The following is a 17199-nucleotide window of genomic DNA, read 5'->3' as shown; positions in this document are numbered from 1 at the left end:
GCTTTTACATGCGTAAAATTCAAATTTCAACAACTTTCAGAGAAAAATTGATCGCAAAATACATCGAATAGTTTAACAAAAATATTTTGTTATTTCGATCATTTTATTGAAAAGACGCATTTTCCATAAACTGGACATAAAAAATTTTTTATCGCTGTGAAATTGTCCTTTATGCGCATATTGTTATTGCATCGCATTCAAAGCGTTTCGTTCAGGATATACAACAGTGTAATTTCACACAAAAATCTTCATTCTAAAAATACTTTGTACAATCATATTATGATGGAAGAAAAAAAGAAAATTATTGCTTGATTCTATATAAAATATGATGTGTCGACAACATGACATTATTATTACCTGCAATGATTGACAGCCCGAGTGTGTTGCATTCAATAAATACTACAAATAAATCTCTTCCAGATTTTTTGCAATAAAAATATATTTACATAAAATTTTTAATAAATAATAATAAATATTTATAATAATAAAAAATATATAATTAATATATTAATTATATATGATTAAAGAATTAGAGTCGTGATTGCAAAAAGATTAATTCTGTTGTTTCAGCATTTAATCTACAATTTCTAAATACAATATATGCTTTTCCATCATCAAAGTCATGGTCAAACGCAAAATGTGGATTTGCAATCAGTAGAGAATGTGTCGCGGAAACGCAACAGTGAATCTAAAAGGGGTTACGGTGCATATAACACATTGCGGCCAGCCGTACATTGCAGATAGTGGATTACATGAGAGTATTAGCCGTATTCCCTGGCACTCCCCAGTTCCTCTCGCTCATTCTGATAAAAGAACACGACATTTCCTAATGGACGTAAATTGTCTCATCGCACTATCGTGGGTTTCTCTTTCATTTACCCGATTCTGCATCATGCGTCGCTCGTTTCCTGTTGCAATATCATTCGTGAATATCATGATATAATCAATATAATATTATTAACTTTGTTTAAAACATTGTAAACTTTATATTAGCAAAAGTAACCAAAATTTTGGTATCAATATCCGCACGAATAATAATGCAAAAAATTCACGATATAATTGGCGATTTTTAAATCATCTCGAGAAAATGATTCTTACGTTTCCAATATTCTAAAGTATATTTTAATTCGCAGGAAAGTTGGCGAGATGTTTATGCACCTTCATCAGGGCTTATGCACTTCGACGCGTTATTTCCGAGAGGGGACGAGGTCTTTGCATCGCAGTTGATTAAAAAACGTAGATACCATGACTAAGGGGAGGATGTCGGACTCGGGGAGGTCTCTCCCGATCGTGATCGCGAGACAGTAATTCAGAGGGTGCTTTCCTTGTATACCGTGGGTGTAACACGCTGCGAAATGAAAGCGGGCAACGTTTTTGGCGCGGATCGTAGGGAAGGTAATGGCACTTTAACAGTCGACTCATAGTAAACTCGAAATTATTCATAAATCACCCTTACATTTCCTGTTTTACAACGCTTCATCGCGAAACGATATCGTAAAAATACAAACGCCACGAACAACGTGACAGCAAAGAGATCTCTGCGTTTGAATAATATATATAAAGTGGAAAAAAGTTACGTGCTATTTATAACAATAATTTAGAATAATGTAAAATGTAACAAAGAGTATAATTAATTTATTAAGTATATTAAGCTTTGTAGAGGGAACTTTCGAGGCACGTAATAGAGCATCAAAGCAATCTCCGCGTGCAATCCTTGTGACTAACCCGATGCATCGGATTCTCTCAGATCTCATTCGACATGCGTGCGGTTTCAGTCTCGTATGTGCATCCAGCCGTTGCGTTTGTGCGAGTTCATTGCTCGGTGCATCGACGCGGCGATAGACCTATCGTGTTTACGCAGGATGGTATCCATTGCGCGAGAGTCTGCCCGTCCCTTATGGCGAACTCGAACATGTTCCGGTAAGGGCGAGGATAAACGAACCTCCGTGACAGCGAATGGATGTATCCTCAGGGTGGTACCCTCAGGTTAGGACTAAGCATATTTAGGAATATTATTCAGAAAATCGATATAACGACACGATATAAAAACTCTCTCTCTCTTTTGAGTGCGATATCGAGTTAACAAGAGTCCTGAATAAAGGAAAATGTTAGGAAAATATCACGACATCGTTCTTGCAATTTTTTATTGAACACTATTTGTGTATCATGGTACTCGAATAAATGTTAGCGTCAATTTTCTACTAGAAATATCGCATGTTGGTTTGTTGGATCGCCTACTTGCATCATGTTCTCTTTCGTTCCCACTCATTCGAAAAAAGTAATCTATTTCAATGTTCTTCGCTATTTTCGTCCTCAAGTGAACAGCGAAAATCACTTTAAACGGATGACTCTGTGTAAGGAGGGTGGCACTATCTTTGCCCTTCTTGCTTCCCCACCATCCACCTCTCAAGTCGAAGGGGCGAATTGCGTGGGCTGCGACTATACGATAACGGACTCGTGCGCGATCTTATGTCTGGTCGAAATATATACATATACATACATATATATGAGCGCGAGAATGAATATCTCACCGGGGAACGGGGGCTAGAAATCAAAAGTCTGACAGAAGGGGGTGCATTCGAGTGACCAATTATTCCGGCGCACGAAACAAATTCTCTACCGACGTCTAGGTGCCACGCCTGGCGCAGACAATGAGGGGTAACGGTGATAAAAAAAGAGGCTGTCCACCTTTATATTTCGGCTATAAATGACTGGGAACACGTGATGACACGACAGGCTGCAGTTTAGGCAAAAATGTATTCGTCGGGTTGCGCGCTATTTGATATATCTGATAGCGATCCAGGGTAAAATGTGCGCTGGTATTTTTTAACCTAATATCGCGCGCTTCGTCAATGCACTCTCGTTTTACACGTAACTTCGTTTCGACGCTAACCGACTTTGATTTCGCACTTTTACGCATAAATCTTCGATATTTAACTCTATAAAAGAATAAAAGTTGCCTGATAATTTCATTGCCATTTTAAGAGAAAGTTTTTATATAAATGTAGTTTTTCAGGTAACATGATTAAGAAGGAGTATTTTTTAATAGTGTTTTAAATAGAGAATGTTTCATATATCTAATAAATTTCTGCTCTAAATTTAAAATGACGTGTAATTATAGCAAATGGTATATGGTATGTTATGTAACAATGGCCAGGTCGGAGAGAAATCCCAAGTGTTTTGAGTTGACAGTGGATCCCGATCGATCGTGCAAACAATGGCGGAGCTCTCGAGCTTAATAAGTGCAAGGGTGCTTTCGGTACGTTGCGCTGCATGAAAACGCCCCGAGGATTTGCTCGAGGAGCACCCTCGACTTTTATAATTATGACCGCTGCCGTTCGCCGTACGGTTTGATTGGCGTCCTTAATTAACAAGTGCAATGGCTTCGTGGGCGCAGCATGCATTATCTACGCGAGAATTGACTTCGCCCTCGTGATCCTACGTCGCTCTATCGCGCAGAATAGGGACTGACATTTTTGTTTTATTGTTGTTTTTTTTTTAAAGCAACCAGCTCCATTTGGCAGAAACCAGTATTAAACTCCCGCCCAAAAGGAGAGTCATGAAAATTCATAGTACTTTGCGCGAAACGTTATTCTCTGTAGGGAGACCGTATCGCGCAGGATTACACGGCGGCCGAATAATTTAAGCCATGGAAAATGGAATATATCATCGCGTAATAAAGATTTGTTTATTAGCGTTCTACCGTCGTGACTTCAAAAGATGGATTTTTACATACAAAGGGACAAAACAAACAAAATAACTCTTGAATTTTTTATTTTGCCCCTACAAAGAGGCGAGAGATAGAGAGAAGGAGAAACTCGATTCGTTTATTAATATTTTCATACTTTTTAAAAAGAGATATTTATATTTAGAATAAGTAACTTATAAAAAAACATTAAATAAATATAAAACGTTTAAATGTATTATCGCAATAAATACACACAATAATATCATGTACAAGGTATAGATGCCAATCTGATGTTGCGAATTTTAAATGAGAACAAATGCAGTACATCCAAGTTTTTCGCAAACCTCGTTGTTTTTTTTAACCACGGTTTCTGTAGTACTAAAGTAACGGAAGTGCTGCGGGACCTTGGTAGACTTTAATGGAATTACGCGTGGACCGCGCGAAAGTATTAAGAATCGATTATTAAAGGGGGAGATCGTCGCCCTTGCAGCGAATCCGACGAGGTTTCTCTCCCTTGCGGCTTCCCTTTATAGGTGTACAACGCGGTGACTGCGGTAATTAATATAACAAAGAGTCGGGGACGCGCGTAAAAGGGACCGCATGTCGGGAACAATCTCGCAGCATTCTCCATTGGTCGCCTCGCGCGGAACTTGGCGGAAAGTTGCGTTGAAAACTGCGGAAATTACCGGGCGCGGCCGACGTTAACTCGAAAGGAGTAACTTAATTACGCTCGGGCACGAATCGCCGTAATACAAACTTTTCGTTTGTATTAGTGCGCGAGTGGTATGTGTGCACGTTGTGCGGATGGTAAAAGGGGCTCGAGAAATACTTTCGCGAACTTTATGGGCAAAAATTCATTTCGGCTCGCCATTGTGGCGATAATGAGCTCCGACGGACCCTTAATTCGTAGCTTCGTTGCTCGCGAATTAAGAGCACGAGCATAGGATTGTTATTTTCGTCGTGACCCTTTACGTCACCTCAATCTCGTTTTTTTATTATACCTCGCGATGGCTTCATCGGTGAACTCTTATTTCGTCGAAAATCAGTAATAATAACTTATTAGCTCTTTTTGCTAATTATGCCAATTTGCAAGATGGAATTTCCGATATCGTTGGATTAATGTTTAAAAAATGTATAGTTCGAGAATCTACTGGTTCGCGCGTATCAACGATGATGGAATCCATCGTCGATTACGTTCGCGAGGCGAGGGATTAATCGGAAATTAATTCGCCCCGCGCTCGAAACTTTGCGGAGGACACGGACTCCATTATCACGGCGGACTGCTTTCGGTCCACCTCGTATATATGCCGCGAGACACGAACGTGGCAGCTCGTTTCGATGTAAATTGAAAACGGATGACAATTACGGGTTGGCGCGACCGCGAGTATAATCGCGGAATTAATCGGCTTCGTTCGCTCAATAGAAATATCGCCGAGTTCTGTGTTTGATCTTTTTCGTTTTTTCCGCCTTCCTTTTTGTCGGCGCGCGCCTCGCTCGTCGGGATTAACCCCTCGCGCGAGAAGCCCCTCGGAAGCATCTTTCCACCTTTTCCCATTCGTTACCGTTTGCCCTGTAAATACAGCATTTTCTGAAAAGCGTTTGCTGAAAAGCATCGGCCAGATTTAATAAGCTTTCGCGTACTCTTCGTTAGGATTTTAACGAAGCTTTCATCCGGCGTGATGGAAGCCTCCTCGACGATCCCCGAGAGTCGAGCGTATCTACGATTCTTTTTTTTTATTACGAATCGTATAATACCTCGGTTATTGCATATATATATATATATATATATATATATATTATAGCAAAGAATTGTACATAAAGTTTGCGCGCTCCGTCTTTGACTTTTACGACCATTATGACCGACATGGGTTCCGATGTAACAAAGTTCTTTGCAGATTTGCTTTCGGCCAATTAACGTCGTCGAAGAAAGCCGAGCGTTTGTCACAACCGAGACAATTCCCGAGGCGCATTTTGAAATTGTTATCGGACGAGGAGAGTTCTTGTTTTGTTAACAAATTATTCTCGAAAGTTACGGTACGGAGGAATGCCATGCCTCGCGAGTCTCGAAATTAGGATGCTTGTTTGCGCGGAATGGGATCACTACATGAACATTAAAGAAGCGCTCTTTTATAAGACCTTTGCATTCATCGAAATTCCAGACGAGCCATTTAGACGACGGCTTTCTCAGCCATCTCGTTAGATTTGTATTAAAGTTTGCAAGTCCTATTATTTAGCCGCGGATTTATATATCGTCAAAGATCTCTCTCTCCTTTTCTATGGAATTTATTTTTTTTTAATATACATTATAATTTCGAAATATAAATCATCTTTCCTCTTCAGGTGCGCGCGCGTTTCTCGTATAAAATAATAATTTTACAATATTCAAAATATTACCGTGGGCTTATTTTGTGCGCGAGTCTCGATGAAATGACGAAGAACGTTCGCGGGATGATCGATCGAGGGAATATCTCGCCCGCGGCGACGTGCTGGATAGCTCGTCGTCCTGATGAAATCCCCGAGAGCTCTTTTCATGCTAATAAGATTTCGCCGGTCGCGCCCAATGGATACGCGCCAAAGCGCGAGGGAAAGGGCCGTCGTCGTCGTCGACCGTGTTCGGCACGGATGAGACACCGAGAGAAAGAGAAACGTACAAAGAGAAGTGCGCGTCTCCGAACATCGAGCATCCTCCCGTCACCGTGCTTTTGTCGACGCTTTAATTCGATATTTCGAGCGCGATGCGCGATACCACGGGTGAGAAAAATAATGAGTTTCTCCTCGAACGGGGGTTGTAAAGGACATGCATGATCCATCCGGAACGAAATTCATTTTAATTTCCGATACGTTTCGCCGCGAAGAGGATACTTAAATAAATACACCTAATCAGAGCTGAAATAAAATATATTAGAACGATGTACGAAAAAATTCTTTACTATTAATTATTAAATCGAGAATACCAGGAATGGAGGAATGCGTTTATTGCACGTACTACACATCGATATTTTCCTGTAATCCATCGAGGCTTTATCGCGAACTTGTGCTAGTAAATCCGCGTCTTCCTTGATGAATGCTAGTGGCGGTGGTATCGCGCGCATACTGCATACGCGATCGCATCCCATTTCGACTAGCATGCATTGTCGTGTTAAATGGAAACTGCCAACGACGCGCGTTGGTCTCTGGTGAATTCGACGAAATGCGCCGTCCGTTCGTACGATCGATCTGAAGGTATTGTCCGGCGAGGAAAGTCGAGAAATGAGGAAAATGATAAACGAGAATTGTGGGAACGATTCCACGATATTGCGAGACGTTCGACGCATTCTCGCCCGTTGTAAAATGATAAATTAAATCAGAGTTGTTTAAATGCGCACCGGCTATCAGATTATAAGTTCTTCGACGTTGGCCGCGTAATGTTATTAATCCTGAGCGCTACAAAGTATTTTACATAAATGAATAAGACATCGATTCTCTCTCCGCTCAGGTAACAACTTTGGAATTGTTTTACGAATGAAGATCCGAAAAGAATTCAAAATATGGAAATTAATGCGTAAGGGGGCCATTTTTTACGAAACTGTTGCTCGTGTACCTTAAAACAACTGTTTTATATACTAATTAATTTAAATATTTTGAAAGATCCAAAATTTTTATATCGATAAAACGTTGACTTTTACAAAAATTCGGCGCTCTTTATTTAAAAAAAAATTACAACATAAAAATATAACAATTTTATTAAATTTGTGGAACATTTTCAAATAAGGTATCTTGAATTTTGTTTATATTCCATTTCGTGTAATATTAAATCAAGATACGTCGGTGCACGCTATATATCTCGAGTTTAGTCCCAGATTTTTCTCGGGGAAGGTAACGCTGTTACCTTTTTCTGTCGCGAGAGAAGAGCACTTTATGTCGTTATTGAACAAACAACGATATGTACTTAATACTCGTTCACGAAAGCGTAACTGTTTGCGCGTATGCGCGCTCAATACAAACTCCCTATATGTACTGCCTATATGTTTATCTATTGGAACCAGCATAACATATCGATCCGATATCGAACACTCGTGCTGTATATAATTTATCTTCGTTAGTTACCAATGTCTCTATCTCGATGTACAATTTAGAGATATATTTGTCTCTATCTCGATGTACAATTTACAGATATATTTTTGGATGATTTGTTACACGGAAAAGAAAGAATAGAGACTACAAATATTATATAATACATACACGCACAAGATGTAATTTAATTCACAACATAAAAAGATGAGATTCTTTTCTATCATTTGGCTTCACATAATTTATTTTTTTCCCTTGGAAATTTTGCAAAATGGAAGGACGAAGATGCTCCCTTCGTTCTACATCGGTATCTTCAATTTCACGAATGTTACGTCCATATCACGTTCGCCGAATCCCCTTCGAATCACCGCACGTTCCCTCACGTGTCGCGAATTTCTGCTGTTACAGACGGAGCTGTCGCAGAATTTGCAGCAGCTGTCGGAGAGAGCCCGCTCGACGACGGAGTTCATTCAAAGGCTCAAAGGAATGACGGACAAAGTGCATGTGAGTATATACCGCGCCTTTGACGTCCGTTTTAAATTCCGTGTCGGCGGATATGTCACGCGGTACGGTGCCGTAAAATTGCGAAAAAATATGGCGTTAATTATATCAGTCCTCCAATGCCGGTGGGGATTCATTTCCGATGGCCGAGGGGATAATTCGGATGCGCAAAAAACACCCGCACGGCTTATCTTACGTTCGCGGAACAAAAGCGGACAAATGAAATTTCGTTTGATATCAGCGTTTATTTTTCACCCGCTTGTACTTTTCTAAGCGGAATAATCAATTCGATATCGTGTTTTTCGTTCGTGATATTTTTTTGCGCAAACCTTTCTTCTAGATTCATACGTGATATAAAAAGTGCGCGCGATACCTTTATTTAAAGACTAATTTTGTGAAAAACAGATTGGAAAATAAATTTTTATAGAGAGATATTCTCCGATAAAAAATTGTGTTTTTACAATGATTCTGATGCGACAAACTTGTCTAGAGATAGAAAAAAAGGAGCTTTGCAAAAACGATATGTCTCACTGAATATATCGATCGGAGCAGGAAATGTAATTTTTTTTCTATCTAGAATCTAGCGAGAAATACCTCTCATCTCTTTTTCTACCGGATGAGCTATTTCCCGATATTATAATCGAGCGGATCTCCCCCCCTCCCATTCGCAGGAGGAATGCATGGTGCTCGAGGGAGAGGTCGAGGATCGGGTGGCGAACCTGGTGAGTCTCCTGCAGGCGAGAAAGTCGCGACTGATCGAGGCCGCTCGACAGACCCGCGAGGCCAGGGTGCGTTCGTTGCGTGACCAGGTGGCCAGATGCGCCACGCATCTGCAGACGACCACGGCGCTGCTCACCTTCTGCATCGAGGCGCTGAAGGAGACGGACAGCGCGGCCTTCCTGCAGATTGGCGGGATGTTGTCGGTACGAGCGGCGACCGCCGCCGGCTCCTGGGGCGGCGCCGAGGGTGTGCAGGAGATTGCTCGTCTGCCGTTGCTGGATCTCACCCTGGACGACAAACCGCTGCGCCGTGCCATCGATCAACTCACCTTCGTCCAGCTGAAACGTGAGTACGCCACAATGGGTAGATGCAATTTATGTGTAGATTGAGTTTTTTCGAACGGCGGTCCATTCGCGGTGATGCGTGCGATCGAAAATAAATTTATCTGTTTTTTAGATTTCCCGATTTTTTAGATCCTAACTATAACACAATGAGACATGTGAAATAACATGCATATTTTTTTTGATATTTGAAACGAACGAGCTCTTTGCATGCTATATTTCTTCGCGTTTGAGTCTTGATTTTATATATAAAACAGTATTATATTTTAATAAATTTACAGCCTCTCGTGCGCGATCGACTTTATCGAATCTGTTACTTTTTTTACAACTCGTATTAAAAAACTTTTCGGGATAACTAGCAAAACTTGATTATTTACGTTAGTGATTTTGCTGAGCACGAGACTTTGGAAGTCTTAATTAATTGCTTGGAAGTTTAGTCGAAGCATGGTATCTTAGGATCTATCGCGTTTAGAAAGAAAGTTACTCGGGAGTCAACGATATTTAACGTGAGAACCAATCGTTAAATAATTTTGTTACAGAAACGATAAGTACATATACTTTGACTCATTCTAGATTATGCTCGTTTAAAGTGTCTATAATAAAATCTTGCAATCTAGCGTTATAAATAACAATAACGACACTAAAATTATTATTAACAATTAATGCTTAAAAATTTTTCTAGAAAAGAAATCTTCAAAATATAAAATTTCTAATTTTTTAAATATTATATATTTCTCGGTCAGATATATTTCATAATAACTTTGTAAATATTTCGTAAAAGTCTCAACTTTGGATCCACTGCAGTGGATTGAATAAATTAGATATCCTTCCGTCACGAGACAACTCGCGGAAACATCTCGTTGGCTCCTTGAAATTCATCTATCTGGTTCGTTGCCCGAACTGGATTGTTCATCGTGGTTCATCGAATCCTATAGTTCGCGTGGCGTATGTATGTGTCTAGTAAAGCACCGGGCGTAAAAGCGACGTAAACTCATTCGAAAGACGTCTTCGTACACGCTTAATTGACTCGTAACTCCTCGTTTTCACGACTACACCGGGATTTCGTGGGGGCGATTTATCTTTGCAGCACCGAGCTGATCGCGCAACTTTGCGCTTTGCACGAGTCTTGCTCGCTGATAGTCGTTTTATCTTTCAAACGAAACGAGAGTTCTACATGCTAGTGCAATTTCGATTATCTCGTTACGTATATCCTCGGAAACTGACGCGATGGCTAATTGAATTCACGTACGTAAATAGTTAAATTATAATTTTTAAAATAAATTTTATACGCGCTCGTTTATTAATCGTGTATTAATCGACTTGAAAAATATCGGAATTAAAGTAATAATGTGAAACGTAAAAGAGATGTAACTTTACGCGAAATGATAAATGATCGCTTGGATTAACGAGAAAATAAAACGAAAATATTCAAGTGAAAACGACTTTCGAACGAGTTTCGTTTTGACGTTGTGCTTGCATGCGTAAGTAAATATAAATATCTTTACACCGATTACAAATCGCTCTATTGTTGGACGCAGCGTCAGAGGGGGAGGAACGATTTCCAACAGCAGGTAAAGAAAAAAATCCAGACACGGGAAATGCAACTAGACATCGATTACAAGTAGCGACAACAGAATCAAAAAAAGAAAAATGAGAAAGAAAAATAGTAATTAAGAAAGATGAAGGAGGCGTCGATCTTATCCACCCGAGTCGTCTAGACGAGGGTCAAGGACGAGGGGAGGAGAGGGAAATCGCTTAATAATTTTACGTAGCCCCCGGGAACGGCTCCTTTCAAGCGTGCCTCCTCGCTCGCCGCCGCCGTCAGCCTTGCCTACGCTAAAACGTTTCAAAAGCGGATTAATTAGGTACCGGCTTTGCAGTAACTGCCGTAACGATCGAGGTATTAACTCGTTACAAGGAGACATCCTCTCCTTACCGCGTTCGCCGAGGATATGCATCTCTCTGGGTCTTAGATGCCCGATGTCGGGTCGGGAAATGTTAATCGCGTCTGATTAACATGTTTACGGATGTATGGATAACTTAATAATGCTAGGACGTAGAGGCAGAGGGAATCGCGTTAAGAGGTAGACATGGCTCGATTCATTCGAGTGGTAAATAAAATTATCGATTTCGTCGACTCGATTTTACTTGGATGGAATTAACTCGTGAAATTGGTCAAAGCCCTCGCGGTTAAAATTAAAGGACGCGGAAGATACTCGGGAAAGCTCGTTCTATTTGCTTATTATATCTTAATGGATTTGCAACCGCGTCAGGATTTCTAATCAGGACTAGCCCCCGAGAAGGAGAGGAGTTAATGAAATACAAATCTATTTAACGAAACTCGATAAATGATTACGAGGTTGAGGAAAGCGCGACTTTGCTCGCTTCTCTATCAGGACATTTAATTCTCGAGCGATCTTGATACAAATCGGGTATATACGGAGGGTAATACCAGAAAGTTTCTTCATTACGCGCAGTTTACTCGTCAAAGAGCAGCGCGTCTCAGTTTGTTAAAATCTGCGATACTTGATTGGCAGTCACACGGAATTTCATTTACTTAACCCGGCTTTGCAAATAGCAAAGCGAGGAATGTGCCCCGCGGAAACTTCCAAGTTCGTCGGGATTTCGCGTAAAGTTTGCGACGAAATCGTTCGGGCGAAAATTTCCGGAATCTAACGAATGTAATATATTGGAGAAAAGTATGTATATGCATATATCTTCGACATTGTTGCCTGACTTTCTTTTTTTCTTAAAAATTTCGAGCTTGCGTTTCACAACTATCACTCTTGTACCAGATAGATCACTCTTCCAATAGATTTTATTATATAATTATTTACAAATAATTATATATTAATAAATAATTGTTGAGAGAGAAAATAAAATAATGAGGAATAATAACTTATCAATAATTTTTAAAAGTACTTTGCGTCGAGTTCCATGATTCAAAAATCTGCAAATGTGTAAATGCTGCAATAACAGCTGCAACGCGAGAAATTAAATTATCGACCCTCAGCACAGTTATAGGGATGGCGAACGATAGGCAAGGCAAAAATGCGAAATTCATTTATCGTTATTTGCGCGCGCTTGATCTGCGATTTTGATCTTTACTAAAGCTTGAACGAACATCGAAAGTCAACGATTTTTTATTATCATGATTTGGAGCAGGAACAGCAATCGACACGGTGAAACTCTGTAACAAGTGCCCCGTTTTCTTAAATTTCAATTTTATTGCGGTATTTGATCCGGTAATTCGACTTTTACGACACGAGAAATTGCGAAATTTTTCGAGACACCGCTAAATCTTATTGTTATCTGCTTTCGCGATTATAGAATCGATCGAACCGTCGTATCGTGGAGCTAAAAGTTTGTCACTGTCAGGATCAATTCATGCGTCTTATCAGCTTCAGTTTTATAACGCGATGCAATCGCGAGCGTGAATAATTATTGTCCAATAAAATATTATGATTATGCTAATGCATATATGTAACGGCACAAATGGAAAACAAAGATTGCATTTATCGCATCTCAGCTTCAACAAAAAGTAAACAGACAGATAACGTTATTTCCTGTAAAGTCATTTTTTTATTCATTTTATTAAACTCTTAATGAAAAAAATTCGCCTGACGAGTCCACGTGTATATTTCTGTTCTATATACTTGACAGAGATCTTCCTAAGTTTCTTTCTATGAACAGGAAATAAAGAACGACGAGTCGGTCCCGACATCGGGCGGAAAATTAAACGCACGCTTGTCGCAGACGAGGCTGATGACCGTACAATGCGACGTTAATGTCCTGTACGTACGTCTCGTTGAGATAACACGCGAGTAAACAGGAATTTTACCTCCTCGCTGGCAGATTAATTCGCTCATTAATTTATGCGACGTCGTAATCACGCTTCATCGTCAACGCCACTGATCGCTTTTAATAACGATTCCCTCAGAGTTCATATCGCCATACGTTGATTGAAATAATAATTTATAGTAGTTCATATATTTTTAGGAAGATAGTCTGATTAAACTCTTCTATGTTCAATAAAATAAACGTATAATAATAATATTTGTTTAGAAATATTTTATTAAAAAGAAACTACAAAAAATCACTCATTATCATATTCATGAAAAAGTAAAAATTAATAAGCATCACGAGTCTGAAGTCAAACTGTATCAAGTTTCTCTTTTCTTTCATTTTATTAACTTTTACCACGGTTGCTCGACAGGAAAGCATTAAATGTCTATAACGTTGCAAACTCGACATAAGGAAGAGGAGTTATCGTATCGTATCGAATTTAATCAAAAGTATAGTCGACGGATTTTCAGGAGTCTAGGAGAGCTAAGAAGCTTCTCTCAAACGAGATCAGTTGTCTCGCGTCAGAAACGAAAGTGTCGAAGCGAACGTGATTGTTACTTCTGCGTCGACGGTGAAGCGTGAAAGATCGTCTTCGGCGGAGAAGTTCCTCAAGATCACGGTCGACTCTCGCGAGAGGACCATTTTTCGCGACGTCGGGAGCCGTCCATCCTCCGTGAAGTTTATTTTCATCTGTCGGCAAGTTTTATCAACGAGATATATTTTGCGCGCGATACATTTTAACAGGCTATCGGCGCGCTCATGCTTCTCTCTCTCTCCCTCCCTCCCTCCCTCTCTCTCTTTCCTCGTATCCGCCCTTATCGATGCACCCTTTTTCCGCGTTTTTCTCACAAAGAGAACAGAATGAATGAGAGAAAGAGAGAAAGAGATATGGGGTCTATATGGATATCGGGTATCAGCGCGACGCGTCTCGCGTCGTTCGATAAATCACTCCGATATGGGCATAAAGTTTCGCTGGCGTGTCGATTCACGTCGGACCCATTGCAAAACTGTAAAAAGGGCGGCCGTAACAGAGAGAGACAGAGAGAAAGGGAGAGAGAGAGAGAGAGAGAGTTTTTTTATCCGCAACCCGTTCGTTGTTTCCACACGTCTCTGTCGAGGCCCACACGATCCTTTCTCGGAACGGGAGATCTTCAAGTCACTCGCGTGCACCTGTCCCATCCATTAATTCTCGCTTTTACGAGCGCACCCTCGTAAAATGATCGATATTTCACGTGGTCTCTCACGACTTTTTTAGGCGGTTTTAATTGACGCCGCGGTTTCGTTATTTCCCGCAACGCCCCCCTTTCCTCCCTCTCTCTCTACGAATTTTTTATTTTACTGTTATTGGGTTGGATCGTAAACGTTAGCGGTGCTTTGAAACGTTACGCGATGGTAAATTCAATTAACGCTCAACCAAAATAATCATTTCAATAAATCTTCGCTGCTCCGTTAAGGATGCATTAAGGATATATATATATCCTTAGTGCGTGTCATATTTCGAAATTGGCATTGTGAGAAATAATCGATGCTGACTGTAATACCTGGGGATGTCGCACGTTGATAACACCGACGTAAAATCCGACGAAATCCGGGATAATCGATAGTAATGTCGACGGTATAGAGCGAGCGGAACATGGCGCGGCAGAATTTACCGTTCGAATGGCTCCATCGAGGTTCCACGTCGGATTACACGAGTTTTTGGATCGCGATAAGCGATGAAACAGCGTGAGTTTATTCTCCACCCGCGACGTTCTTACCCCCGTTCGGCATAAATGACTTTTATCTCGTCGATCTTTATCGCGTCCCACGCAAATTATGCGATCTTACTCGGGATTGCTCCTTGAAAAATCAGATTTTCAAGGTATTTTTTCTCGAACGACATCATTTTCTTACCTAAGAATTCTCTATCGGGAAGGCTGTTGAACCATAGAATTATCGCCAGGCGTTCAAACAGATGAACATTGTTTTTAAATGACCTTTTGCCCCGTTTATTTAAATGAAAACTGACGTGTTTTTCTTTCAGCTTGATTGTCGTTTAATTAGGAGTAAGAATAGAGAATAATAATTGTTTTTCAAGAAAGAGACAGAGAGAGAGAGATAGAGACGACCTCAATTTGCATTAGGGCTCCGTTGATTCAACGCCGAACATAGTTACGTAACGCTCGTGCCATTAGCCTAATTTCGTAACGTCAGATACCGCAGGGACCTTAGAGCTGCAGAGTAGAACGGCTCTCTCCAAGGATACGCTGAACTCCATGACGATTTGCTGTCAAGCATGAAGCCAGTTAATTATGCATACACACGTCGAGTCTTCCTTGACGTTGCAGCGGACAAAACACTATTCCCAGTGTTTTACGTCTAGTCTGTTAGTTTATATAAAACAGAATTAACAGTTTATAAACTTTGCAACGAGCTTCTCGAACTTCATTCCCGTCAATTTCACGTGATATTTCGCAAAATTGAAATTTAAACATAAGTAGACTTAACATTTTGATTCGTTTACCGTAATAAGCTTTTTAAGCCGAGTGCATTGTGATAAAATATTCAATACTTAAATCAATTCTCTCTTATCGACGTATTACATGACATGTACATGTACAATTTTTACTTTGAACTTTTCCTCTCTTCATCGCAATTTATTCATATCGCGACAGTTTCCCATATAAAGATTACATTTTTCAATCCCATGCGAGAAATTATATTTTCCCGTTATAAAAGATTATATTTGTGAAGAGAAAAATGTGATTTTTCATGCATCGCATATATATCTATTGAAAAAGCGCATGAAATCACGAACACATCGTTGCTACATCATTGAATTCACGACAATTTGATCGAAATCGGAAAGATGATTAGTTTTCGCAGCTTCCATGGCTTTTATTCTATAGAATTATCAAAGGCAGTATTTTTTCGTTAGCGTGAGTGTATGAGATGTGCCATTGAAATTCCGTTTTTTTTTTATTTTGTACGAAATATATATACACTTTCATCGCATCCAATCGATCTATCGATCTCCGACTCCGCGTTTATCTGTCTTTTCATCTATTAGAGAAAGCAGATTTTATCAAAGGACCCCGCGGAATCCTTATGGAAAATAGCTTTCGGTCAAATGTTTCGAAACTTTGCAAAAAGATAGTTCTCAATATGTAGATTAAAAGTATCCATGGGCATGAAGCTCTAAAAATTCAAGATTTTCAGCTACAGCCAAAAGTGGTAGATTTTTGAAGGAGTTTGAACCAATAAGGTTGATTTTTGGGCCAGAGCTTCGCACTTTTTTGATTGCATATTTGTATAGTTGCGGTCGAGAGCTTTCCAAAACACCCTATGAAAAGCTTTTTACGTTGGGGAAAGTGAAAGTTATAAGTCCTCAAAAGTTTAAGAAACATAGACATGTAGGAAGCATGAGAATTATCAAGACTATCTGATTGATGATTTTTTGTGCTAAGTAGACTGCCTTAATTGTGTGTGTGTGACAGATTGAAAATATATACATGTATTTGTTATTTTATCCTCCTCTTTTTAAATACAGGCTTGGAACTGTCAATGGCAGAGTTACTTTTTTTGTTTTTTTTGCTTTTTTTTGCTTTTTTGTTTCTACAAAACTTTTGTATTTACTACTTTTTTGTAAAACCTCACCCAACTAAGATAAGCTACCGTTGCCGAATTTCGGAATATGCTGTAGAAATTTAAAAATCTACCACTTTGGATGGCTGTAGCTGAAAATCTCGAATTTTTAGAGCTTCATGCCCATGGACACTTTTAATCTACATGTTGAGAACTATCTTTTTGCAAAGTTTCGAAACATTTGATCGAAAGCCATTTTCCATAAAGATTCCGCGGGGTCCTTTATAATCTAGATCTGGATTGAGCAGAATGCTATTTATTTATAGATTATCCCAGAGTAAATATCGATCTCGAAAATGGACAAATACGAAATTATTATTCAAAAATGATGCGATAGAGACGAGATCTATTCAGCAGAATTCTATCAAAGAGCTGATGTGGTCGCAGTTTTTTTAATAACTTGACAGCATCAACCGACAATAGCAAGAA

At 39.8% G+C, this 17199-nt stretch overlaps 1 protein-coding gene across 2 annotated transcripts in view; it reads left to right on the top strand.

The window, feature by feature from the left end:
• Window positions 1-17199, top strand: part of Trim9 (E3 ubiquitin-protein ligase Trim9) — a 94263-nt gene that overhangs the window by 65557 nt on the left and 11507 nt on the right. Inside the window, exons 4-6 of one of the 2 annotated variants that reach the window (XM_083086565.1) lie at window positions 8147-8242; window positions 8911-9304; window positions 10839-10871. In XM_083086565.1, coding sequence (XP_082942691.1) covers window positions 8147-8242; window positions 8911-9304; window positions 10839-10871 — 523 coding nt within the window. The remainder of the gene's footprint in view (window positions 1-8146; window positions 8243-8910; window positions 9305-10838; window positions 10872-17199) is intronic. The other variant, XM_083086566.1, reaches the window with a different exon arrangement.

Source organism: Camponotus vicinus, unplaced genomic scaffold, assembly GCF_025532165.1.
Source record: "Camponotus vicinus isolate PSW18456_S1 unplaced genomic scaffold, iyCamVici1.0 SCAF_13, whole genome shotgun sequence".
NCBI lineage: Eukaryota > Metazoa > Arthropoda > Insecta > Hymenoptera > Formicidae > Camponotus > Camponotus vicinus.
This window is presented reverse-complemented; position numbering and strand designations above follow the sequence as displayed.